Here is a 26,323-nt window from a genome sequence, read left to right as displayed (position 1 = left end):
CTCCCCCCTACACGAATACCCTTGCTATACAGAAAGGCTACACTTCAGACACAAATGCTCGTATTCCCTCTTTACGCACTCCTGCAGTGCCCTCTGATGGCCAAGGCCGGAAGGTGCAGCTACAACCTCTAATGTCAATATCGGGACATGTATGTTGTAAGCATCATGTGCCAGGCAGGAAGCATACAACAAATCCAAGCCATGACCACTGCTACAAATTAGAAATAATTACTTAATACAAATGCAACTCAGAGCAATTCTACCCTTCACATTTTCTGCCTCAGCCTTTACTGAGGACGTTTTCCAGGCTTTTATGCCTGTGGAAATTATTCAAAGAGAAGAGGAACTGCCAATAATATAATTAAATCATCACGAATCTCCCAAGAAAATTCCTCCCATGCAAGTCCATGGAACTTGATGGGACATATCTGAGGATGCTGAGATAGCTGACTAACATCAGCTACAGTAATGTCAGCTGTCAGGAATGAGGCTGCCCTCCAATCACTGTTAAAAGTTCATGGAGACTCGGAGAGACCCCGATGACTAGAGGAAGGAAAATGCTGCACCCATCTACCAAAAGAGCAACATGGATGATTGAGGAACAGGCCAGTCAGCCTCACTTAAATCCCTGGAAAAATCACGGAGCAATTCCTCTTCAAACACACTTCTGGGTGCACAGAGAAGACAATCAAGAATAGCCAGTAAGGATTTATTAGAGATAAGTCATTTTTGACTAACCTCACCGCCTTCTGTGACAAAATGAGAAGAACTGTGTATGAGCAGAGAACAGTGGATGTCACCTACCTTGACTTTAGCAAGGCTTTTAAGTGTCCCCTCACATCCTTACATCTAAGTTGCGGCTTTCTAATCTGCTAGATGAGTGAAAAGCTGGTTGGATCAGCAGGCTTAAAGGGCAGTGGGTGAATGCTTTGTATTCTACATGGAAGCCAGTTACAAGTGGGCTTAGGGTCCCACTTAAGGCTCTGTCTATCCTAGGATTTGTCCTGTTCAGGATCTTTACCAACTACCTAGAGAAAACAAAACACACCATCAAGTTTGCAGACATCAGCTTGAGGATACAGTCAGCAGCAGGGCTCCCATTTAGGGGGACCTAAATGGGTTAGAGTAGGCTGACAAGAAACTATGAATTTCATCAAGGACAAACACAGAGTCCTGTACCTGCAACAGAATAAACCCCTGCACTGGTTCAGTCTGACCGGGAAACAGCTCTCCTGAAAAGGACCTTGAGATCCTGGTGGACAGTATGCTCAACATAAGCACAGTCTGACTGATCAAGGGAAGGGCCCTTTACTTGGCACTCATTAGACCATATCTAGAACACTATATCCAGTTTTGGGGCCCCCAGGACAAGAAAGATGTTGATCGAGTGGAGCAAGTTCAGTGGGAGGTCAGCAAGATGGTCATACCATCACAGGCAAGTCTTTGGGACTTGAACAATGCTCATGTAGTTTATCATATGGTTTACTTGTACATAAACAGCATCTGATGACAAAAAGCACTAAATTCTGACACTTTTCTGTTCCCATTTAGATATATACAGACACACACACCCCACACACTAGCAAATGCACGTAACCCATACGGAGTCCATGGAAGAAAACTGCCCTCTCCCATCTCAACCTTATATATCATAATTAAGGCCCACATCCTCAGCGGAACGGTTAGAAATTAAAAATAAGATTCAACAAGTGGAAAGTCACAGTAACAGAAGATCCCAGGAATAACGAAAAATAGCCTGGGTAAGACAATACAAACATGCCTACTTGCATGGAGATTACTGTTACTAGCCTATTCCCCCATTACATACCTCAAGAGGAAAGTAAGCCATTTCAGACACAGAAATTTCAGTTCATGACAAAGTGCTCTACATGAAGCTACCCTAATTTATTCAGAGCTGCAGTGGTTGCAAGCATAGCCAGGCTTGAAACACTGAGAGAGTATGGTAGGCCACCAGAAGTACAATACGGAGGCCTATTTTGAGTAAAGGCAACTCAGTAATGTTTGCACACCAAACTTCTGATTCATCCCTTTCTTCAGGCTGAAGTGAACAGATTATGTGAGATGACTGGATATGTAGATATAATACAGTCCATTTCTCATGAAAATGTAATGGTGGGCTCTGCAATAAAGAATTGAAAAGCAACTAGAAAGTATGTTCCCTAGATAAAAGACACTTGCAACAGTGGCTCAGCATTTACCCGTACATCACTAACTTGGGAATTCAGCAAAAAAAGATTACAGGTGGCACCCTGGCACAGTCCTACAATCAACTGTACAATAATCTGAGATAATCCAGCAGAAGGTTGTCAGAGTCCAATACGCTAAACAGGTTCTTTCAGATATTCCATACATCGAGAGTGTAATGTGTGGAATATCTGTGTAATGTTTAATATTAAAGTTTACTTCAAAGGTATCTGATGTTACATGGGATTTTTGATTTAGCAGAATGATACAGCAATATACTGAAATCACAGTACCAGTGTACACACTTAAAATATAGCAATTGTAATATACAGTCCAATCACAATACCAATGTGACTCCCACTACCGGTCTCTACAATACGCTCACAGACATGACGCTAGGCATCCCCATTCGCCAGGAAGGAATACTTGAAGCTGGCTCAAGTCGATTGCTCTTTTCAAAACTCTTTTGGTAGTTGTTCAGGTTTTATACACCATGTGGGGCTGAGCCACATATACACTCCACCCACAGAATCACAGAATCGTTTAGGTTGGAAGGGACCTCTGGAGATCATCTGGTCCAACCTCCCTGTTCAAGCAGGGTCACCTAGAGCATATTGCCCAGGATCACATCCAGACGGCTTTTGAATATCTCCAGCGAAGGAGACTCCACCACCTCTCTGGGCAACCTGTTCCAATGCTCTGGCACCCTCACAGTGAAGAAGTTTTTCCTCAGGTTCAGATGGAACTTCCTGTGGTTCAGTTTGTACCCACTGCCTCTTGTCCATGCTGGTCTGGCTATCTCAGGGAGAAACGTTTATACCAGTTGATCCACTCAGATACAGCTGTGTACCTCAGTAAATAAGGGTCACCCTCCAGTCCCCTCTGTGTTGAAATAAAGTCAGCTCTCTGTGCAACAGCTGTGGTTAATGAGTCACACCCTACATTATTCCTGAACTTCATGGGCACCTCACCCTTATCCACCTCCTCTGAGCCTTCTTCCATTGTAGGGGTTTAGTGGTTGGTCACAGAGGTCTAACAAAAAAACACTTTCAAAATCTGTTTGGCAGGTACCCAAGAGAAACCTAACAAACTAACAGCTAAATATCAGCTGAGTGGAAAACACCGACTACCCAACTTTAAAACATATCTGTGCACTCCAGATATTTAGGAATAAAGTACGACTTTCCTCAAGCAGATATGTTCCTGGTCACTACTGGGGAAGAGAGATGAGAAACTAGGAGCCTGGCAGCAGAGTGTAGACAAGGCACAGGCAGCTGATGCTTTCATGGAGACAAGCAGTTGTTTGAATAAGGATCTGCTTCTTCATAAACCGGAATTGCAAAAGGATTAGAAATGGTGTGCCCTGAAGGCAGCATAACAGGTTAGGCTTCCCAATGCCTGCTGCACCAAGGAAACAAGCTTTCTGTCCTGTTAATTCTTCAGTAAGAAGAGAGGTTTCCCTAAAGTGCTAGAACTAATTGACAGAGCAAAAACTTACCAGCTGCTGTCTACCAGACAGGATAGATTACCATATGAAAAACTAAGTTACTGCCACATACTTTCTGGTTATATTACTATTGCAGTCAGCCTCTGGTTTAACTCATGCTTTCTTTCCTTGTGCCCCAATGGACAAGACAGATCCTGGAGGAAGCTGCAATAGGAAGCATTCAATCACACCTGAGAAGCCATTCTCACGTCACAGCTGGAAAGGCCAGACAATAGCCCAACAGGCCCAATACCGCTACAATCAAGTTTCACCATCCTAACTTTATATTTGCAGTTTAATTAAAATCATGTATCCAATACTTCAGGAAGTCAGCATCCCAATGATGTCAGTGAGAGTGTGTAGACTGCTAGTAAGACACGGGAGCTCCTACGCAGCTCTCAAACTATTTTTGAAACAAAATATTTTTAGGGTAGAGACTGGCTTAGTCTTGCGTATGTACAGCTTTATGCATACTTTACAACAAAGCAGCAAGCTTTGCCTCTTTATTGTGAAATCCTGCTCAAGTATACTGCCTCTACAAAACGTACCCTACTTTTCTATTACCAGCATAAATTATGCTGGCAAACAACCTCTCTTCGTTTCCAAGAGCTACAAAGATGTCTACTTCCTTTCTAGCATATATATATGCAGATTAGCAATTATTTGCAGAAGATAATACATTAACAGATGAACTTCCCTGTGGGAAACGGTAGTAAAGTGGAAAGACATGCAGTGAGACAGGCAAGAGTCAGAGCAATACTGACAGTGACAAGCACTTTTAAAAGTATTCACCTCATCCATATTTAAAACAGTTTTAAAGTAAAAATTTAGTTGAAGTCTATTCTTACAGTTTTTATTTAAGAGTTCAAAATATGTGAATTGTGGAATCAGTACAGTTAGTGTTTCTTTTAGAGTAGTCTTACAGAAGAATTTTCTTTAAACAAGTCTTAGCATAGACATTGCTGAGATAAGACCTGTGCACACTTCAATTCTTTTCTTACACTTGTTGCTTAAAGATGTGCTACCAACTCTGGAAAGCTGCTATATTTTAGTTACCCAGATGTCATCTGATATGACAATCAGTGGCACAATTTATTTTATGCTTGACTTGGACCTACTGGCACTCCTTTCCCATTCCTCTTTCAGATCGAAAGAAGTTTAGTATTTAGTCCTCTCCTCTAGAGTCGGATGATTTTTATCACTAGTGGGAAAGGTAAAAACATTTTAACATCACATAAGCAACTTATATTCATTCACTTAATTTCGTGAACTTTACTCTGGAAAACAGCCACTCTCCATATTTTGGGGAGAAATGTATGCAAAAGACTCACAGAATTGGAAAGGCAGCAACTACTGGTTTTTAGAGATTCAATCTACTTCTTTTTGCCAGCTCCACAAGCTAACATGAAATATTTTAAAACATGTCCTCTCCTTATCCTTCTGCATTCCACATGTGCTGCTGCCTTTTCTTTTAATCCAAACTGCCCAGCACATTTTGCTTCACATAAAACTGAACTGTAACCAAAACTTAAGATACCACTGCTAATTTAAATCATTTAGAAAGTAACTTTGGTAGCTTATATGACTTCAGTTTTCTCATCAGCTTGTTAATGTAAGACTCACTGTATATGTTGCTTTCAACTGAAAAGATCTACTGATTTCATTGTGACTGCTCACAACAGCAAGTCCTACATACCCAAGAATCTGTATTTAGTATGCTATTAAAATATTTCCCCTTTATAAAGGATGTGCAATATTTTGTAAATCTACTCTTCAAAAATCCAAAGAGGTATGCAAAATGCCACCCAGAATTTAATATCTACCTAAAAAACAAAGGTTGTAGACAATGGAAATGAAAAAAATCACAACGATGAATGCAGGCACACATATTCCTTTACTATGTGGGTTTTTTTCTGTGGTAAAGGAGCTCTGAGGATCACAGCGTAAAGTTTCGAAAGAGTTCCTCCTCCTCTTACTTCTGAAATAGCTTTCAGCATGCAGCAAAGAAAAAAAAAAGAACAAAACACCACACAGTTTAAAGAGTAAATTCAAGTGGGTACACTAAAGAATAATGAAGAAATGTTCTTTCTGTATTTCTATCAACACAAAGTGAAATAAGTATTGAGATTAGCAGACCAGAGAGGATGATGATTTGGAGCAGGAAAAACTCAAATTTGAAAAACTGGCCAAGGGTTATGTACTCCACAGAGCCTTCAAATACAAGAAATTTCAATTTGTCTCATTTTGTAAAATGAGCAACTACACAAAAAGGCAAGTAAGAATATTAGCATCATGTATGTTCTACAGGAGTGGCAAAATTAGCACAAACATTTGGAAAGTTAAAGTCAAACTATTTGGAAGTTAAGACAATTGTGGCACGTTTCAGGAATGTTATAAGAAATTAAAGACAGGATTTGACTGTTTGCTCAAATACTGCTTTAGTTAGGCAACAATATTGCTTTTCAACGACCTTATTTATTAATCCCAGTGAATAACTGTTCTGTTTTAAAAACAGCTTATCAACTACATCAGCCAGAAGTATTGGCTTAGATGAAGCATGTCTAAGATTTATTAGACAGAATTAGCCGCAAAAATTAATTCTGAGAAGTTATAGGTAAAGATTCAACATACTTGTTTCCAGGGAAGTTTACGATTTACTGTAAATCACAGCACTAGCTAAACTGTGGCTCCTGAAAAAAAACCTCTAGGCAAAACTAGAAAGTAGTTGAAATTCAGATCTCAGTAATGAGCCTGTAATAATATAGAAACTGGTGCAAATTCAAACCCCACTGCGGTAGAAAGGATACAGCTGGCATTACATTACAGATAAATCAAGTTTCCCCAGTAAACAAACGTGCTCCCAACTTGGTCTCATTCCACAGTGAACCACTGGAAGGCTGAGGAAGGCACTAGGTATGTCTTTGTGGATAGTTAGTTGGCTTCCTGTGTCACTCCAGTGTCCTGCTCCATTGGTGGCACACAGTACATGTGGGCTAGATCACTCACCAGCTCCCTTCTGGAAAGTCAATTAGTTTTCTCCAAGAAAAGCCAAGACACTGTCAACAAAGTAATCTGTTATTAACACTGCTGTAAGCAAACTCCAGATAGACAGTACAGTTCCCACCTAGCAGCTGTCTGTGGGTCACAAAAGGCCATAAGAAAACAATTAGAAGAAAACTGAAATCTCTAACAGAGTCATCCTGAAACATGCACTTCTGTTCACTCATTAGCCTCATACGCCATACCTTTCTTTCCTTCTGAGCACAGCGCATAATTTTCAAGATTACTGTTAGTAGTCCGCTAGAAAATTGCTGTCGTGTGACATTAAACAGGTACTATATTAACTGAGGCACTTCTAGGTCATCTATCACAGTAATACATTAAAAAATTATACTTCCTGCTACTATTTCAAAATACTTGTTCTGAAATACGGGCAACATCTCAAAAGCTAAGCAAGCCTTCTACACCGTTAAGCTTCTGTATATCTTCCTCTGTTAGTTTTAACTTCACGAACCACTTAAGTTAATTTGAAGACAGCAGTGTTTCCATAAGAACCATTCAGATCAGGATCATGCAAAGAGACTGAAGCAATGGTTTAAACTGAAAAGGTACATTTAGTATTTACCAAAATCTAACAGAAGATTCAAGGAGCAGACAGAAAACAGAAAGACCAAAATAATACTATGTGAAGTCCAATTTCATCTAGCCTCCTAATATTATTCAAAATTACTTTATGCTAGAAATCTATGCAGTTGCTGAAAGAAATACATGCACTCCAATTAGCAGAAGAAATAAGACACTCTATGATGCATTCCAGCAAATAATCAATAATGGGGCAATTAAGAAACCACTGCAAAAAGTTGATCCACAAAGAATAAGTTCAATGAGACTTGAGTTTTCTGACATACACACAAAATCAATTCCCTCGATTTTGTTTCTCCCACTCAAAATAATACCATTTTATTCAATAGTATTGCAGCTTCAACAATGACCTTACAACTACATAACAGTTAGCAACAGAAGCCAGCTGCTGCTCTGCAAAACTCACAGCAGACTTCCACATCAGAGATTCAAAGGACAAAGTAATTGTAATCATGTTTTGCACTGCAGTGCCAAAGTTATTACCTTACTAACCTTGTATGTGCATATTACAAAAATCATCCATTTATGTTACAGTGAATTACTTTAAGTTAACACTGGGAAGACAATACCTGATATGAATTTCAAGTGATCAGACCCTCATTAATCATACTTTCTCACCATTAATGCCACTACGTACAGCCTTCGACTTCACTGATTGAAAATATAGGTGTTCTAGGAAGAAAGTGTTTTGCAGATGGTGCTAGATGGTACACTGACACCTTTCTGAAATTAATGACTTCTTGGAACACACAGCACAAAATTCACCAAAACAGCATATTTTACTAATATTTTATAGACAAATATTACAAACATTGTTCGATCAATATTTCTAAAATTTTTGAAGATTACATCCCAAATACAGGAAGGAATAAACCAAAAAGATATGAAAATTAGAAAAGATGACTGAAATCTTACTTTTGTGTCAAATCCTCAAAAGCCAATAATATGACTTGTGTATATTTGATCAGATTATCAGGTTATACTGCAAGGTTTAAAAAAAGTGTATTCTTACCAAATCAAGGAGAATAAACAAGTGCTATCATGATTATACATACTAAAATCGGAATTTTGGTTTCTTGCAGTACCAGATAGTTCCTCTGTTATTTTCAGCTAATTTTAATTAGTTTCATTTGCAGAAGATAGGGTATCATACGATGTTAAGTTCTGACAACAGATTCTCACAAAAACAAAATTTTGCAGTGAACTCATAATACAATGAGCAGCTAAGTTATTGTTTTAATTGACAGCTTCAAGATTGGAAGAGGAGTAGGGGTAGAAGAGATTTAAAAACAAATATAATAGTTCTGCAGCAAAACTACCAGGCTATGAGTTTAAAGCTAGGTTATATGACCTAAGATAATTATGTCCTTGAAAAATGAACTCCAGCTCCACAACAAAGGCATGGATGCTGTAGAAGAATACTTACGTTCTCAAGCATTTGCTTACAGCCTAAAAATATAATGTTTAATGAGTGCTAAAACTTTAAAACAAAACTTCTGTAACACTCTAACACTAACTGTAATACTCACTAAGAATAACAGTTAACGATTCAATCTCGTTTATACAAACACCTGACATGAAGGAAGGCATCCCAATCATAATCAGGTTTTACAAAACTTGTCTCGCCCATCTCTGGGATTTATCAAAAAGTTGTTTCAAAGGAGGAGACTATAATATAACGAAGCTAACATCACTATGTTTGCTGGCAAGCAACATGCTGAATCTCCTTTCTTCTCACATCTAACCTCACTGTATTTACAATCACAAAAATTGATAAAACAAAACTAACAGGTTTAGTCAAGACTACTAACGTTCTCTTAATGAAAAAAATGAGCATTTTGCATGATCAATCTACAAGTTTAACCTCTATATAAAGGATTTTTCTGAATCACACAGGAAGGCTATCTATACTAGACGTTAAGTACTAAATGATACTACAAGAAAAGCAGTTCAAAAAACCTCCATGCATCTTCAAAAATTATGTTAATTCTGAAAATGACAAGTTATGTGGAAGCTCACATTTGAAAACTAAAACACTTTCAGCTGGTGGGAGAGATGGTCTGTCTCTACATCCACTTCAATTAATCACATAAAGCTGTGATTCTGGAAGCAAACCATTGCTCAATACAAATACCAGTTCATACAAGTCAGAGAAGTGCTAAATATTAAGTCAATTTCTCAGTTATTTTAGGACACTGCTGATAAAGGTAAGTCCCAACCAGTGATCCTACAGCCTCCTCTGCCCGCTTCCCCCTTTGTCTTGCTTCAGATTTTTCATGAGGCAATCCTTCTTTGTGCAATACGCAGTGTAACACAGCTCTGATATTGAACTGCAGCTCTGGATCTGCCATACTATTCCAAAAGTTCAGTGGAGAATCTTCCGATTTCAGCAAACAAAAATTAGAGCAATTGTCCTCAGGAACAGCGATCCTTTCAGGAAACAAAAATTAGAGCAATTGTCCTCAGGAACAGCGATCCAATACCGGTAATAATATTTGCAACCTAAGTTCTCTGCGTTACCATAACTGAAATAACCAAACTACTACATAGCATTCCTGCAGAGATGTTTGAATATTAGCGTAAACTCAGCAAAAGCCCATGAGTAAAATATAATGCAATTTGAATGAGCAAGTTTGCTCTAAGTTATAAAACAAAAAGCTAATATTACAACTTACATGAACTGCAGAAAATGTTTGTTTTCCGTACTTTAGTCATCGTTAAGGGCAGAAATAAAATTATTTACTATCAAATAGTCAGAGCATATGGAAAAAAGGTCCTTTGTGTATTCTCCACTTAAAATTAACTTGCCTTTGCAATTGTAGGAAAGGCTTGAATAGTATTACCTTCTCCAATTATTAAGCCTCAAGGAATAAACTCAAACTAGAGATGCTAAATTTGTATATTCTGTTTCATCCTTTAAAAACACACAGCTGTTTCATTTAGTGGCAGATAAGCTCAACTACAACTGACCAAAATGAATTTGTGCCAGTGTCAATACAAAACATTTTTTAAAGTACTATGAATTATTCACTATTCTCTCAAACTTCAGTATGAACACAGATTTGTTCTCATCATATTCTTCTTTTTTTAGAATCTCAGCCAGAACCATTCTATAATACAGAGCAGCATGAGCCCGAGCCAGCACCTAAGCCATTCAGTGCTTTGGAGCCCTACAAAAAGTAGCATTAGCACAAGCCCACCCTATAATGCGGAACAGCTTCGGAGCCCATTGGAGAAGTCAGGGCAGGCCTTCATCACCAAATCAATCTTGTGTAGGGATAAATCCTCCTAAAAGGTGGGTACATGACTGCTCAGAGTAGCATCGCAGAACCTCAGAAAGGTAAAACGGGCACAGTACAAATACTGGATAACAGCATTCATAAACCACCAACAGTTGGATAGCTTTCCTTTTCTTTAACATCAGAATACTGAACCACTGATGCAAACAGTGGTTTGCACAGTAAGCACAGAAAGATTCCTCAAAACTCTGCATCTGAAGGAAAGATCAATCATCTTTTCACTATCTATATTCAGGGTATTTTGTCCTTTAAAAGCCTATAACATACCGTCAAAGCCAAAACCATTTATCACAGTTAAACTACCACATGGAAAATACAAACATTTAACCTAATTTTATGACTCTGCCTACTGAAGATACAAACCTCTTCTTTAGATATAGCATTAAAGCCTAGTTTGGATTATCACAATATTAAGACCCGCAACTCTTGAATTCTAATACAAGAAGAATTAAGCGCCTATTAGAAAGTACTGAGAATAGGAAGCATAAAACAGCCAGACGCTGCAAAAATAGCAAAATATACTCCCAAAAGCATGCATAAATTTACTGCAGGTTTATCAAATATATTCACTAAGAGCTAGATTAAATGGCAGATTAGTTACACTGTTTAAGGCTCTAGTACATTTTGTACAAGTTTAGCCATCATGCACTCTGTACATTGACAGGACGACCTCTGTACCATCATAGTGCCCGAAATTCAGCACCATGTTTCTCTTGATTGATTTCCTTTTTTGCAGCAGACACAAACATCCATGCGCTACAAAAGCATTACCAAGAAATACTAAATCAGGTGTACTTGCAGAACTTAAGCCCAGACCAAGTAACATTTCAATAATTACTTTTCATAAACAATATTCAAGTGTGCCACTGTGTCATAACTACTATTGAAATGTGAGTTCACTCCAGATAAAGCTGAGCAAAAAGGAGCTCTAGTAAAGATTATTCTCTTAATTTGTATGTTGTGGAACAGCAAGCACTGTCATCTTTAGATTTTCTTTTTAATCCCATATTCACAATCTTTTCTTGAAAAATGTATTCTTGTATTTTCACCAAAATTTCTTCAAATCATAGCTTTGCACAAAGTATAATAAATTGCTGAAGAGTATCTTCTCATTATATATGCAAAATAAATGCACGTTTACCTCAAAATAACAGTCAAAACATCCAAAATAGTAATACTCATAAGTACTAATTGATCCATCAAAAATATATTATTCAACTACCAAGCACCACACTCCACTTCTGGCTTTGTTTGGTATAATAGAATAATACTAAACTGACTTCTGGAAAATATGTTGGATTTTTGGTCTTCATTTCTCCAAGACAGAGCTTAATAATATTCCTAGCATCTCTTCAGCAGTACACTGTGCAGGTCAATTAGCTGGAACAGCTTATTCAATGTCGTTTCACAAATAAAATCAGTAACAGAAAACCCACAACTTCAATCTAGAGCTTTGGAATAGGGCAGGAATCACTAATAATTTCTCTTATTTCCTACACTGAAAATTTGAGGAACGTTTTAAAAGTCTTATATTGTTACATTCATATCAAGGTTGAACATGAGTGTTTACTAAAAACAGTTGTAAGACTTCTAAAAAAGCATTCCTTTAACAAATTAGAAAATTAGCTTACTGACAGTTTATTAATTTCAAATATAACCCGAGTCTGCAGAATTGTTCAATGTGCAGTGAAAATAGTACTGTTATGTGAACATTTCTAGTGGAACGCTATAGTATAACTGAAGCTAGAGACATTACTCTTTCGGTCAATGCATAATGTTCTTAAAAGCTTAAAGCAACTTGCTGCAAGCTTAACATTCAATTGATAATGCTTGTGTGTACATTTATGCTTTTTTATAGAATACATTTTGGTTTTAAAACACCTTTGTATTTACATGTTTCTATATTCCCCCCACCCCGCCACGAACTCACATTTTGTGCATTACACATGATCAGGGCCTTTTAAAACTAAGGATTGCTGCTTTTACAATATTAGAATCTTCCTGAATCGACCACTGGGAATTACTAAAATGACTAACAGAAGAACGTTTACATACAGCATTTACCATAGCTGCCCTAACTAGATTTGGTACCTCATTCATACAATGAAGACTCATTTTTCCTTGACATGCTATGACCAAGTATCACACTTCCTTACTAAGAAAGTTCTTAGTTCTCACTAAGAAAAGACAGAAAACCCACCATTCACACTATTTTACTTCTCGTTTCAGCCAACAATTGCTGCAAAAAACGCTGGAAAACAGATTGGTACAAAGAGAAAACAATTCTGTATATTAAGCTAATGTTTTCTGTAATGAGTTATGCTATTCTTTTCACAGGAAGTAGTTTAAATAGAATTTATCATACAATATGCATTGTAAAGAACTTTCTGCTAGAGAATTTTAGAAGTAAGTGACTCTCAGCTTATTTTCATAATGAACATTTTTTCCTAGTAGAATTTCTGGTATTCTACAGATAGAAGCCCCTAGATTCAAATCTCCAAAAAGTTACTGCACAATATTGTCATTAAACAATGCAACAAAAGTTGCAAGGTCAGACTTTATCAGCCTTACCGCCAATGCTTTAGATAACTTTGTTCTGTAGTTATTCAAAACAATTGCATCGATGTCCTTAAGTGGCACATATGCGAAGCCATCCTTGATAAACACTCTTCTGGCTCTAAATAGCTCCACAGCATCTGAAAGTCCAACCTGAAAAAGGTGGGGGGGGGGAGGGGGGCAAAACAACACCCAAAACAAAGCACCACTATGGATTAGCAAATAAGTACACTGAGAATGTTTACAATCCTAAAATTCAAGCTGAGACCTTTTAAGTCATTTTGTGTTTGTTAACAGAGTTCCAGGCAAAAAGCAAAACTTCTGAAAGCAAATGATGACTTTGAAAGAGCTGATTATTTTGGTGGGAAAAATATTATTGCTTACAGAAAGCCACACAAATCAGCAAAATAAGGTACTTCACAATTTGTATCTATGACCATTAACCTGATTATGCAATCTTGGATCCATGATTTGGTATTTGAAAATGGACTTCTGCTGGCCTTCTGTTTCACTGATCTTGCATGTATCATGTATCTTCCCTGTATCTTGAAATATTTGATTCAGGTAAAATACATACAACAGTCCTTAGAAATGGATCTAGAACCCAACTACCTGCACTTAGAGAAGAACTGGTGGATTAAATTAGATGCTTGTTGCCTCTCTTCTTGCTTTCTTGCAGAAAAAACCTAAGAACAGTTCAATCAGACGAGACTTAGTTTTAGCAACAGATGTTTCACTCCATCCGAAACAGTCTGTCAGCCAGGGAAGTTAGATCATCTGTCTAGGAAGTGTTAACAATTAGGACCTTCTTTTGTGGTAAGTGATGGGGTGGCAGAAGAGGGCAGAGGACATGAATGATACTTTAAAACCTCCTTTATCCTTACCAGCCCCTCCTTTCACCCTCATACTGCTATGAAAACCAGGAACGCCCACTAGTCTTAATTAATTCTGATATTTTGATCAACTGCTAATAACGGAACTAAGTAACTTAACATCAGTAACTTCCAGTTTTAAAGAGAGAATGAACACAAACCTGAAATTTCCAATTTCTACTTACCTTATAGAACATTTGTTCTTTTACTTTATTCATATTGAGGCCAGGGGTTGATGCACACAGATCATTTGCCCATTCATTTTTCAGGTCTTCACTCATCTGTAAGTAAGAGGTCGTGCTTTAAAACTGCAGGAATACTTCAGAACAAAGGGGATGAGGGTGGTTGATGAGCTAAAAGCTTTCTTGATTTTTATCAACACTTTAGTTAGCACAACAAACTAAGTGACTACTTATTCCACAAGTGATCACTAAAAATTAAGCATAATAATAGTAGTGCAGATATAAAAACATAACATTTTAAAGGACTAATACAAGAACTATAAAGCATGTTCTTTAAAAAAACTCTTTAAAATGAGTTACAGCAAGCTCTGCGCCTGTCCTAACTCAGTGGCAATAAATAAGCAGGGAGTTAAACACAGTCGGATTTTAACCAAAAAGTTTGCTTCAGCTAATTTTTAAAGCCAAACTTTAAAAGATGATGCATGTTCATGGAACTTGGGAGCAGGGGGAACCGTGAGCTATTTAGTGTTCTCCAAACATTGGAGACAGGTAAGTTAAGCAGCAACGCTCTAATTTAACTTTTTACATTTCAAGTATCTCAATCAAAATTTCTAGCTTGAAGAAGTCAGGAACAATGCTACATTCCCTAATCCTTAAAATTATATATATGTATGCATATATATGTGTATATATACACACATACAGCATACATATAAATGCTTTGCAGCTGCTTAATAATGCAGATTTTAGTTATCACCAGATATAACAGAAAAGCTGTATTTAAAATTAGCATATTTTAATAATTTTACCAACCAATGAATCATTTTGGGGCTTTGTTGAACGGAGAAGGATTAAGATCAAAATCTGAAATCAAAGTGCTCTGTTTTAACTCCTGATTAATCTCAGGTTTTAAATCCTGAAAAAAATAAGTCGTAAACGAAAACTAAGAATCATTGATAAAATCGTGAATAAATCATCCACTCTGAAAAATAAAACACATGCTGGTAATCCAGTGATTAGACCTAACAACTTAACTATATGCAACAGTTAAACCTTAACACAGTGAGTTCTTCACAGAATCACAGAATCGTTTAGGTTGGAAGGGACCTCTGGAGATCATCTAGTCCAACCTCCCTGCTCAGGCAGGGTCCTCTACAGCATACTGCCCAGGATCACATCCAGACGGCTTTTGAATATCTCCAGGGACGGAGACTCCACCACCTCTCTGGGCAACCTGGTCCAATGCTCTGTCACCCTCACAGTGAAGAAGTTTTTTCTCAGGTTCAGGTGGAACCGCCTGTGGTTCAGTTTCTGCCCATTGCCTCTTGTCCTGTTGCTGGGCACCACGGGGAAGAGGCTGGCCTCATCCTCTTGACACTCCCCCTTCAGATACTTGGACACATTGATGAGATCCCCTCTCAGTCTTCTCTTCTCCAGGCTCAACAGGCCCAGACCTCTCAGCCTTTCTTCATAGGAGAGATGCTCCAGCCCTCTAATCATCTTGGTAGCCCTCCGCTGGACTCTCTCCAGGAGTGCCATGTCTCTCCTGTACTAGGGAGCCCAGAACTGGACACAGTACTCCAGGTGAGGCCTCCCCAGGGCTGAGGAGAGGGGCAGGATCACCTCCCTCCACCTGCTGACAACACTCTGCCTAATGCACCCCAGGATCCCATTGGCCTTCTTGGCCACAAGGGCACACTGCTGGCTCATGTTTAACTTGTTGTCCACCAGCACTCCCAGGTCCTTCTCTGCAGAGCTACTTTCCAGCAGGTCAACCCCCAGCCTGGACTGGTGCATGGGATTATTCCTGCCTAGGTGCAGGACCTTGCACTTGCCTTTGTGCAACTTCATGAGGTTCCTCTCCACCCACCTCTCCAGCCTCTCCAGGTCCCTCTGAATGGCAGCACAGTCTTCTGGTGTGTTAGCCTCTCCCCCCAGTTTAGTATCATCAGCAAACTTGCTGAGGGTGCACTCTGTCCCTTCCTCCAGGTCATTGATGAATATATTGAACAAGACTGGACCCAGGACTGACCCCTGGGGGACACCACTAGCCACAGGCCTCCAACTTGACTCTGCGCCATTCACCACAACCCTCTGAGCTCGGCCATCCAGCCAGTTCTCAAGCCACCTCACCGTCCACTCATCCAACCCACACTTCCTGAGCTTACCTAGGAGGATGTGATGGGAGACAGTGTCAAAAGCCTTGCTGAAGTCCAGGGAGACAACATCCACTGCTCTCCCCTCCTCTACCCAGCCAGTCATTCCGTCATAGAAGGCTATCAGATTGGTCAAGCATGATTTCCCTTTGGTGAATCCATGCTGACTACTCCTGATCACCTTCTTGTCCTCCAGATGCTTAGTGATGACCTTCAGGAGGAGCTGTTCCATCACCTTGCCAGGGATGGAGGTGAGGCTGACAGGCCTGTAGTTTCCTGGCTCCTCCTTCTTGCCCTTTTTGAAGACTGGCGTGACATTGGCTTTCTTCCAGTCCTCAGGCACCTCTCCTGATCTCCAGGACCTTTCAAAGAGGATGGAGAGTGGCCTAGCGATAACATCCGCCAGCTCCCTCAGCACTCGTGGGTGCATCCCATCGGGGCCCATGGATTTGTGGATGTCAGCTTTGGACAAAAGATCTCTAACCTGATCCTCCTCAACCAAGGGAGAGTCTTCCTTTCTCCAGCCTTCCTCTCTTGTCTCCAAGGTCTGGAATTCCTGAGGACTGGCCTTAGCAGTGAAGACGGAAGCAAAGAAGGCATTCAATAACTCTGCCTTCTCTGTATCTTTTGTCACCAGGGCACCCGCCCCATTCAGCAGCGGACCCACGTTTTCCCTAGTCTTCCTTTTGCTATTGATGTCTTTGGAGAAGGCCTTCTTGTTGTCCTTGACATCCCTTGCCAGATTTAATTCCAACTGGGCCTTAGCCTTTCTTGTCGCATCCCTGCACACTCTGACAATGTCCCTGTATTCCTCCCAAGTGGCCTGTCCCCTTCTCCACATTCTGTACACTTCCTTCTTCTGCTGGAGTTTGGCCAGGAGTTCCTTGCTCATCCATGCAGGTCTCCTGCCCGCTTTGCTGGACTTCTTCCTCAGAGGGATGCACTGATCCTGAGCCTGGAGGAAGTGACGCTTGAATATGAACCAGCTTTCTTGGACCCCTCTTCCTTCTAGAGCCCTACCCCAGGAGATCCCCCTAAGTAGGTCCCTGAAGAGGCCAAAGTCAGCTCTCCTGAAGTCCAGCGTTGCAATCCTACTCATTGCCCTGCTCCCTCCTCGCAGGATCCTGAACTCCACCATCTCATGGTCACTGCAGCCAAGGCTGCCCCCAACCTTCACATCTCCAACTAGACCTTCTTTGTTCGTTAGTACAAGGTCTAGCATTGCACCTCTCCTTGTTGGCGTCTCCACCACCTGGGTCAAGAAATTATCATCAATGCTTTGCAGGACCTCTTTGACTGTTTGTGCCTAGCTGTGCTGTCTTCCCAACAGATATCAGGGTGGTTGAAGTCTCCCATGAGAACCAGGGCCTGTGATCGTGAGGCTTCTTCCAGCTGTCTGTAGAAGGCCTCATCGACGACTTCCTCCTGATCAGGTGGCCTGTAGTAGACCCCCACAACAGTGTCACCCATGTTAGCCTGCCCTTTAATCCTTACCCATAGGCTCTCAACTTGCTCTTCATCCACCCCGAGGCAGAGCTCCATACATTCTAGTTGCTCCCTCACATAAAGAGCAACTCCACCACCTCGCCTGCCTGGCCTGTCTCTCCTAAAAAGCACATAGCCATCCATGATAGCATCCCAGTCATGTGAACTATCCCACCATGTCTCTGTCACTGCAATGAGATCATGGCCCTGCGACCGCACACAGATCTCTAACTCTTCCTGTTTATTCCCCATGCTGCGTGCATTGGTATACAGGCATTTGAGAGAGCCAGTCAAGCATGCAGGCTTCCCAGGAGAGGTGCAAGAGGATCCTCCATAGCCATGTCCCATGCTGTCTCCCCTGGTTGTATGCACCCGCTGGAGGCATCCTGACTTGAGCGGTGTTTTACTGACTCCCCTGCCACTATACCACTCCCCTTCCCCCATCTTGCCTAGTTGAAAGCCCTCCGTACCAGGCTGGCCAATCTGTTGGCAAAGACGCGCGTGCCCCGCTTGGTAAGGTGGATCCCATCGCTCCCCATCAGTTGTTGATCTTCAAACAGGGTCCCATGGTCATAGAAACCAAAGCCCTGTTGCCAACACCAGCGGCGCAGCCAGCTGTTAACTTGGAAAACTCGTCTACTCCTCCTCCTGTCCTTTCCCCTCACAGGCAAGATTGAGGAGAAAACAACCTGGGCTCCCAGACCCTTCACCACCATTCCCAGAGCTCGGAAGTCCTGTTTGATGGTTTCCAGTTTGCCTTTCGTGTCATTAGCACCCACATGGAAGATCAGCAGAGGGTAGTAGTCCGACGCGTGGACAAGCCTTGGCAGTCTTTCCACGACATCCCTTATTCGAGCCCCTGGCAGGCAGCAAACCTCTCTGGACAAGAGATCAGGTCGGCAGATAGGTGCCTCTGTCCCCTGCAGCAGGGAGTCACCCACAACAATCACTCGCCGTTTCTTCCGGGGGCTCCTGCACGGCACGGGGTCTGCCAGGCCAGTTGCCTCTCTTGGAGCCATGCCCAGCTCCTCCTCGGCTTGGAGGGCGCTAAACTTGTTCTTCAAGGGTAAGTCTTGAGGAGGAGCAAGAGCCTTTCTCCTTCTACGAGAGGTCACCAGCTTCCAGCCCTCTTCAACAGTGTTATGATGCACCTTTACACATGGTGCTGAGCCCTCTGACACCTCCGCTGCAGTGGGGGCAGGGGACTTCCAGAGCTGAACAGTCTCCGAGAACGCCCTGTCAATCTCCCGCTCATCCTCTCGGATGCTACGCAGCCTACTAACCTCCTCCTGTAACTCCTTTATCTGGTGACGCAACTGGTCAACCACAGCACACCTCACACAGGAGAGCTGACTGTCAGCCCAGGCCTCACGGAGAGGCCCCAGGCACTCCCTGCAGCCTGACACCTGCAGAGCTGCATCTGCTGTCTGAGGGTCTGTCTGGGTTGAGGCCTCAGACACAGCCGATGCAGCACCTCCCGCAGCCACTGGGGAACGTGCTCTGCGGCGTGTCATGACCATGCCCCGGGGAAGGACACACCACTGCGCAAAATGTGCAAAGTGGAGAGATGCCTTCTTTGCCTTCTGCGCGAACTGCTGCGCAAACTGCTGCGTCTGTTCGCTGCCTTTGTTGGCTGCGCTTCTTGATAACTTATTATGGAAAAGGTCCCTGAAAAAGGGATTAAACACTAGGGAGCACAGAATGCCTTCCCTAAAAACTTAGATGGAGGCAGACGTCACCAAAATATAACAAATAGTGTGACACAGCAGCTCTGCGTAAACTGGACACACTCCTCAAAACCAGAACCTCCAGAATATATTTGTGGAAATGATGAAAGAAAATGCTTGCTATAAAATAATTTGATTAATAATCTTTCTGTTAGTCTCTGCAAGGACAGGTTGCCGCTTTTCTAAAGACACATCTTAGAAATACACACAATGTCACACATCCCAAAAAAATCTCTACTACTTCTGATGATCTTAATTGTCACCAACTGCAAGCTTGCTTTTCACCTAGTACACACTAAAATTTTCATTTTAGAAGAGTGACATCCATTTCTTCCAAATTTAGCATAATTTCACAATTTCTAAACATACAGTACACTTGGGATACAGCTTGCTCTAGAGGGCCCAGTCTCCCAGGTGTTCCTAATCCCATGGTGAAACCGACTCTGAGTAACAGCAGCACAAGGCACCATACAGATACCACAGCTCCCATGGTACCACTTCCTCTATGGTATCTCAAAGGGGGCGGGGGAAGAGAGAAAGGGAAAGTCAAACACTGAGCCAACACTATTTCTACAGAAAACCATTAAAACATAGTCCAGTGACCAATTTAGTTAGGCATGCAGGTTGTGGGAGAAGGATGAGGGGAAGACAAAGGTTGCTTGCTTATTTGCTTTTTGAAAGTCAGTTAGCTAATTTTAATCAATAAAATCATCTCAATCATTAGAGTTAATTTTAAAATTTCTTATCCTTTACAATCAACATAAAACCACACTGTCCGATTCTAAACTTCACAAGCTGTCCAGATCCTTCTTTATTAGTAATTTGACCATCTCAAAGTTTTTGCAGATGCAAAGTCACAGCGACTTTAGACTTTCTTGCAGCTCACTAGCAAAAAGTTTTTAATACTCGGGTAAAAAGTTATCCCAGTGAAACCTCTAGGAAAACAGGTTAATGGGCCGTGACTTAGAACACGGATAAGCTTGTTGGACAGAGTTACTGAAAATACAATAAGGTCAAATAAGTAAAAGAAATAAAGCTGCTATATAATTTACTTCCTACAGCCTCAGGTATCTTACAGGTTAGGTAAACCATCTCAGTATGCTCCAACACCCTTCAGTAGCCCTCCAAACACTTTGCTCATTGCTTTTTCACTGAATTCACGTTGCCTTCATGTTTTCAGCTACTGGAGAGAAAAGAAAAGGAAACAAGGATATCCTTAGCTCCTGCTAAAGCTGGCAGGAGATTCCAGATTACACTAGTTCAAAAATCTTGTTTCCCTAAAGACTGGAACATTAAAAGAAAAGTGCATAGGTAATAATTACTACCTACTTTATTTACATAAAAACATGTAAAAGGTAGATCTGACTGAAGAGACAACACAATGAAAATTATCTCACAAAAATCTGAAGAGTAGCAAAATTAATATGGTATTTTAGGTGATAAAACAATCAATATTTAAACTCAGACTCAAGTTTTCAGTTACAGACTGCCATGTACCTCTGTAGACAGGGCACCTTGAAACATGTACCCCATTTTCCTTGGCTCATGCAACCAGGAAGAGCTTACTTTTTAACAACACTACAATTTGCATATTTAATAATTTCATATGTAAAGCGGAACCTACACGAAAACATTCCTGCAATCATTAATTAGACAGAATTAAGTACAGCTTTGAAATCTTGATTAGAGTCCAAAAAGATAAGCAGGCTGCTTCACTTTTGACAGAACTCAAGAATGTCGGTCAGGTAAAATACGCTCATGCCCCAAAGATGAAGATCAGCACAATTCTGTGGAGGGCGTTATGAAAGGAAGATGCTCGCAAGCATTTAGTGAGCAATTCTGAACTCCCAGTTGCCCAAAGCTCCCAAAGTGACCCAACAGCAAGATCTGAGATGCCCCTTCCCCGCTCTTGCCTCCCTGCAGCTGCACAGTTGCGGCCCTCTTTGCTCCAGCCTTGGTACTCATCCGACTTGCCCCTGAACCAAGTCAAATCATTCACCCCAGGAAAACAATTCATTGATTTTGTTTGGTTTATTTGTTGCCTGTTTAATAAATTGAATCTGCTTGTCACCACCAAGTGAGACCACTGGAAAAGTTAGGACCATAAAAACTAGGAAAAGGATCTTCCCCTTTCAGTGACAATGGGTCACATGATATGGCTTGAAACTTGAAACAGTTTAACACTTTGCCCTAAGCCTTTGTGAAACATGAGAAAAAAACTCAAGACAACAAAAAACAACAAAAAAGGAAGGATGAATTAATAATGTTTTATTTGGGACATGTTGCATAATTTCTACATTTTTTGCCTTCTGTATGCAATTTATTCATTGATTTTGATCAGAGAATCATCCTAGAGCCACAAAGAAATAAATTTAGATTAAAATATGAATAATTTATTACGCAAGGCTTGGTTAAACAAATACAGGCAATGAGGTAGTCCAAAAACTTCAAAATAAATTTAACATCCCTACTTTGTTTTAATGAAGAGATAAAGATGCATTCCAACATTATACTATACACGCATATATCTACTTAATTCTGCTATTACTAAATCTCACAATAAGGAACAAGAACTCCAAGCTCAATACACTATTCCTTTTCCAAAGGTCAACCTTTCAGGTTATGAACATATCACTGGTGTTCCTAAGAGATTAAATTCATTAGTTAACTTTGTCACTGAGCAGATGGTACTTAAACTGCGTAATACCCTTCTCAAAAACATATGGTAACAGTCCCTCAGTACGGCATTATATGCGATTTTAATTATCAAATAGACAAAATGATCATTCCCTAACCAACTTGCACCATTACTGCACAGTACAAAGCAAGGTAGAATGACAACACAACAGCACTAACCTAAATCCACCATCTTGATACAAGCAGGGAATCCCCTTTATGACACTAGGAAGAGAATCTCCTCTTATTTAAGAGCCTTGTCAACAGGGAAAGAAAAGGAGGGCTTCAAAAGGAGAGGTTAGCATAGGTATAAACAAACATTTACCTTTTTTTCCATGTCTGTCCCATAGCAATACAGAATCCGATGCAGCTAGTAAGTTCCTGTGGTCGTGTCTAATCAAACACAGAAGCACAGAGCCATAGATCACAATTGTAGCTAAAGTGTACTAAGCCAGCTCCTGTGCAAAGCCACGATGAAATACCGCAGAGTTAATGCAGCAGCAGCTGAGGAAACAGTAACTGAACCTGCTGAATCCTCACTGCATTTATACCAGAGGCAGCAGCGTTCAAACTTCAAACTACTACAATGCCTAGTGAGGCAGCTGAGCTTAAAGCACTTAACCCTAGCTAGACAAGTTCTGGGGGAAAACAGAATTCTCTAAGTTGTCCCCTCAATTGAAGATAAATTCTGAAGACTCATTCCCAAGTTAATAGTAATAGTCTTCTACCTTTGAAAGTAGTTTAATTACACACTGCACAGACTATCCTGTCAGCATTCATGCTGCTATACTAGGAAACAATGTTAACTTTTCCAAAGTTATTGCATTCATTGCCACCTGAGGAATACATTCATTTTGGAAGCATCCTTGATGTCAACTGCCACAGAAGAACTTAACACCTTGGCTGTGCACAGATTGTATTTTCTTCTTAAACAGAGATGGGGGGGGGGGGCGCGCCAGGGGAAGGAGGAGGGAATCCATTTCCCCATTTTCTTCTTCCCTGTGCCCAAAGGGAACGGATGAATTATTTCTATAGAAAAAGAGAGGGCTCTTGATGCCACCATTCTCCCAGTCTAAACCATGTTTTCTGCAAAATCCAAAACTGACAACCAGTTAAGACTGAGGATCTACAAGAATCAAGTTAGGACTTGCTATTCCTTCATCATTTCCAAGCCATGAGACATACAGCAGTCAAACATCACCTGGCCAACAGACTGCCACAGCATATTAGCATACAATCAGCGTGGATACCCTTCCCATCTCTTCTATCATAAGCTGAAGAAAATGTTATATGGAAGATACCTATTCTCCACTAGGTCACTGCATTTTTGGTAAAGTTACTGTTCTCAGATTTTAGAAATCCACAGTTGCAGCAGAACATCTGCCTCCGGATTCAAAACGTATTCTGAATGTTGTCTAGTTGTTTTCAGCTCGATTAGGTAGAAGAATGTTTTTATTTGTCACCTCATTTTTATTGCATCCTTTTTCCCAAGTTTTTACTTCAAAGCAGATAAATTTTTCAAAGCAGGAAGTGTATACCTCTAAGCAGAAAGTATGTACAGTACACCAGCACAGAAGAATTCAACCTTAAGCAAGACCTTTAGAACCTGCTATAACTCAAATGAGAAACCTCACAAAGCTATTTAATAGGAAATCACACTACTCTACTGCACTACAAGGGACACAAATAACTTACTGTACAGTTTTAGTTCTCCTTTAGTTTCACAAGTTGATTTTAAGCAGTAAAAGCTACCTTAGAAAAGTCCATTTAGATTTCTGCAGATAATCAGCATCTGCTTCTAATCAAACTGAGAAGATTACCAAATTAAAACTTTTAATTAGGACTCTGCATAATTTACGAACTGTTGCTCATTACGTTTATAAAGGTGAAAAGGGACAGCCCCAGTAGCTACTCTTCAATCACATTTATTACTTTAATTCCACTTCTATAAAACATCACTACCACCATATGTGCAAATACATTCATGCAACTAGAATTACAGCAGCAAAATACTAGTTTTCTCCATAATTGATCACAAAGTTGTGCTTATGTTTTAAGGATCCATTAGAGAAGGGAAATAACAATTCCTCCCCATCCATCCTGTTTGTGGGCAAAACTAGGGCAAGTACTTGTTCTCCTCCCTTTCAGCACTTCCCTCTCATTAATTTAGGAGATGAGCTTGATTTACAGGAGAATATAAGCACATATTAAGAAAGCCTATAACAGAATACAACAATTAGTTTGAAGTCCAAATGTTTTAATTCGACCTCACCCCATCTCCCCATCCCTTAAAACGTTAACTCACTAAAAAAAATTCCAGGGGGGAAAAGAAAAGTGCCTTTGGAATCAACTCCCTCCCTTTCCACGCCCCCTCTCCCACCTCTCAGATCCTCTCAGAATAAGGCATACAGCCCACTGACAAGATTGCTTTACAAAAGAGAGAGCCTTTTGCAAAGTAGTAGTCAAGCAACCCATCTTCCTTCTTTTGCTGCCAAGTAAGCTAGCACCACAAGTTTTATCCCAGCCCTATGTGGGGTAAACAGACCTGCCAGGTGGCCTACAAATCCTAGTATTGCAGTACAGTGGCCTACAGAGTACTACCTACCAGTTGAATGGGATTCTCACGCTGCTAATAGTTATGATGAAAGAGGTCTCCTTAGAATCTTTGTTCTCCCAATACATCACTAGAGTGATCTACAAGAGGTAGCTATAAACCTAGAGATCTATTTATTTTTTCCCCTTATCTGGGACAAGAACCAATTAAAAAAGAAATAGTGTTCTCTTTGACATAGAGGCCACTTGGTTCCACTTAAATTAAATGCATTTCCTAAAACTTAAATGATTACACTGAGAAATTACTTCCTTTGAAATGCGGTACTTCAGGATGAGAGCAACCTATAAGGCTTTTTAAAATGCCAATAGTACACACACGTTTCATTGCCATATCTAACAAACTGTAGCATTTAAAATAACTATCCTACTCTTAAGTCTTTTCACATAGTGTTGTTTCCATTATGACTTTAAGTGTAGAGCAAAGTGGCAGAATATGTGTTTTTAAGCTTACATTGGCAATAAGGCACTACTTTACACATAAACGTGCATCAGTTCTGACCTTTGCTTTCATCTGTAAGACAAATATGGTTGATTTTCAAGCAAAGGGCCAAATAATAGTTTTGGACAGCAGCAAACTAAGCTAAAAACTGAGAATCATTTCTTTCACAAACACAAACTGCAGCCTACTTGGACACAGTAACTGTTTTAGCTTGACATAAGTTTTCATAAGACAAATGTAAGCTCTAGACACTTTCTAGTGTTAAAGATTCTTCCTCATTCTGTTTGGGAAAGGAAGAAATCTTACTTGATGCCTGTAAAACACAATCAGAAAAAAATTTGATTCATGAACCTGCCACCAAAACAGATAATTGTAGTAATGACCTTTTAGTAGACAGACACGACACTGAGTTCCTTCCTTTCACATATATCCATACTTATGAAGATTAAGGACACAAAATCAGTCACATTCTCATTAATACAAATTTAGTTTTAGTATTTTCTGTACCTTCTACAAAGGCAGTCATAAAACATTAAAACTTTCAAGAAGCTAAACTACAAATATTTATACAACTGTCCCACTGAGATAAATGCTTTTGAAGAAAGCATAATAGTAATATCAGAAAGTCTCTCATAGGAGTGCTCTGATCATAAAAATGGAAATTACAGAAGTTTAATTTCTATCACTTAAAGCTTGGGGGAAAAAAAAAATACTTTCACTGCAACATCAAAGAAGAGCTACTGTGGAAAAAAAGAACTCCACTAATGTATTTTGCTCTTTCCTCTTATTTTGCAGTTCTTATTCTTTCCTCTCTGACAGATACACTATGGAGCATTAGCTCCCCCAACTGACTACTCCGACCTGCTTTTCTTTCCCCATTACTATGATACAAAACATATTAAAATAACATGCTGCATAACACCATTAAAAAATTAAAACCGTTAATTCTGCAACAGCTGTCTGCCACTCACAAATAAGGCATCTA

General features: G+C 40.2%; 1 protein-coding gene across 2 annotated transcripts in view; it reads right to left on the bottom strand.

Annotated features, from left to right (window-relative positions):
- The window catches only part of PRIM2 (DNA primase subunit 2), a 128,868-nt gene that overhangs the window by 85,986 nt on the left and 16,559 nt on the right, over nucleotides 1-26,323 (bottom strand). The window contains exons 5-6 of one of the 2 annotated variants that reach the window (XM_068937448.1): nucleotides 14,246-14,341; nucleotides 13,204-13,341 (exon numbers count right to left, since the gene is read on the bottom strand). The exons of the other annotated variant lie outside the window; for it this stretch is intronic. Of the exons in view, the coding sequence (XP_068793549.1) occupies nucleotides 13,204-13,341; nucleotides 14,246-14,341 (234 nt within the window). The remainder of the gene's footprint in view (nucleotides 1-13,203; nucleotides 13,342-14,245; nucleotides 14,342-26,323) is intronic. 2 annotated transcript variants of the gene reach the window in all.

The sequence above is a fragment of the Struthio camelus genome, chromosome 3 (genome assembly GCF_040807025.1).
Source record: "Struthio camelus isolate bStrCam1 chromosome 3, bStrCam1.hap1, whole genome shotgun sequence".
Taxonomy (NCBI): domain Eukaryota; kingdom Metazoa; phylum Chordata; class Aves; order Struthioniformes; family Struthionidae; genus Struthio; species Struthio camelus.
The sequence above is the reverse complement of the archived record's forward strand: the minus strand, read 5'-3'. Positions and strand labels throughout refer to the sequence as shown.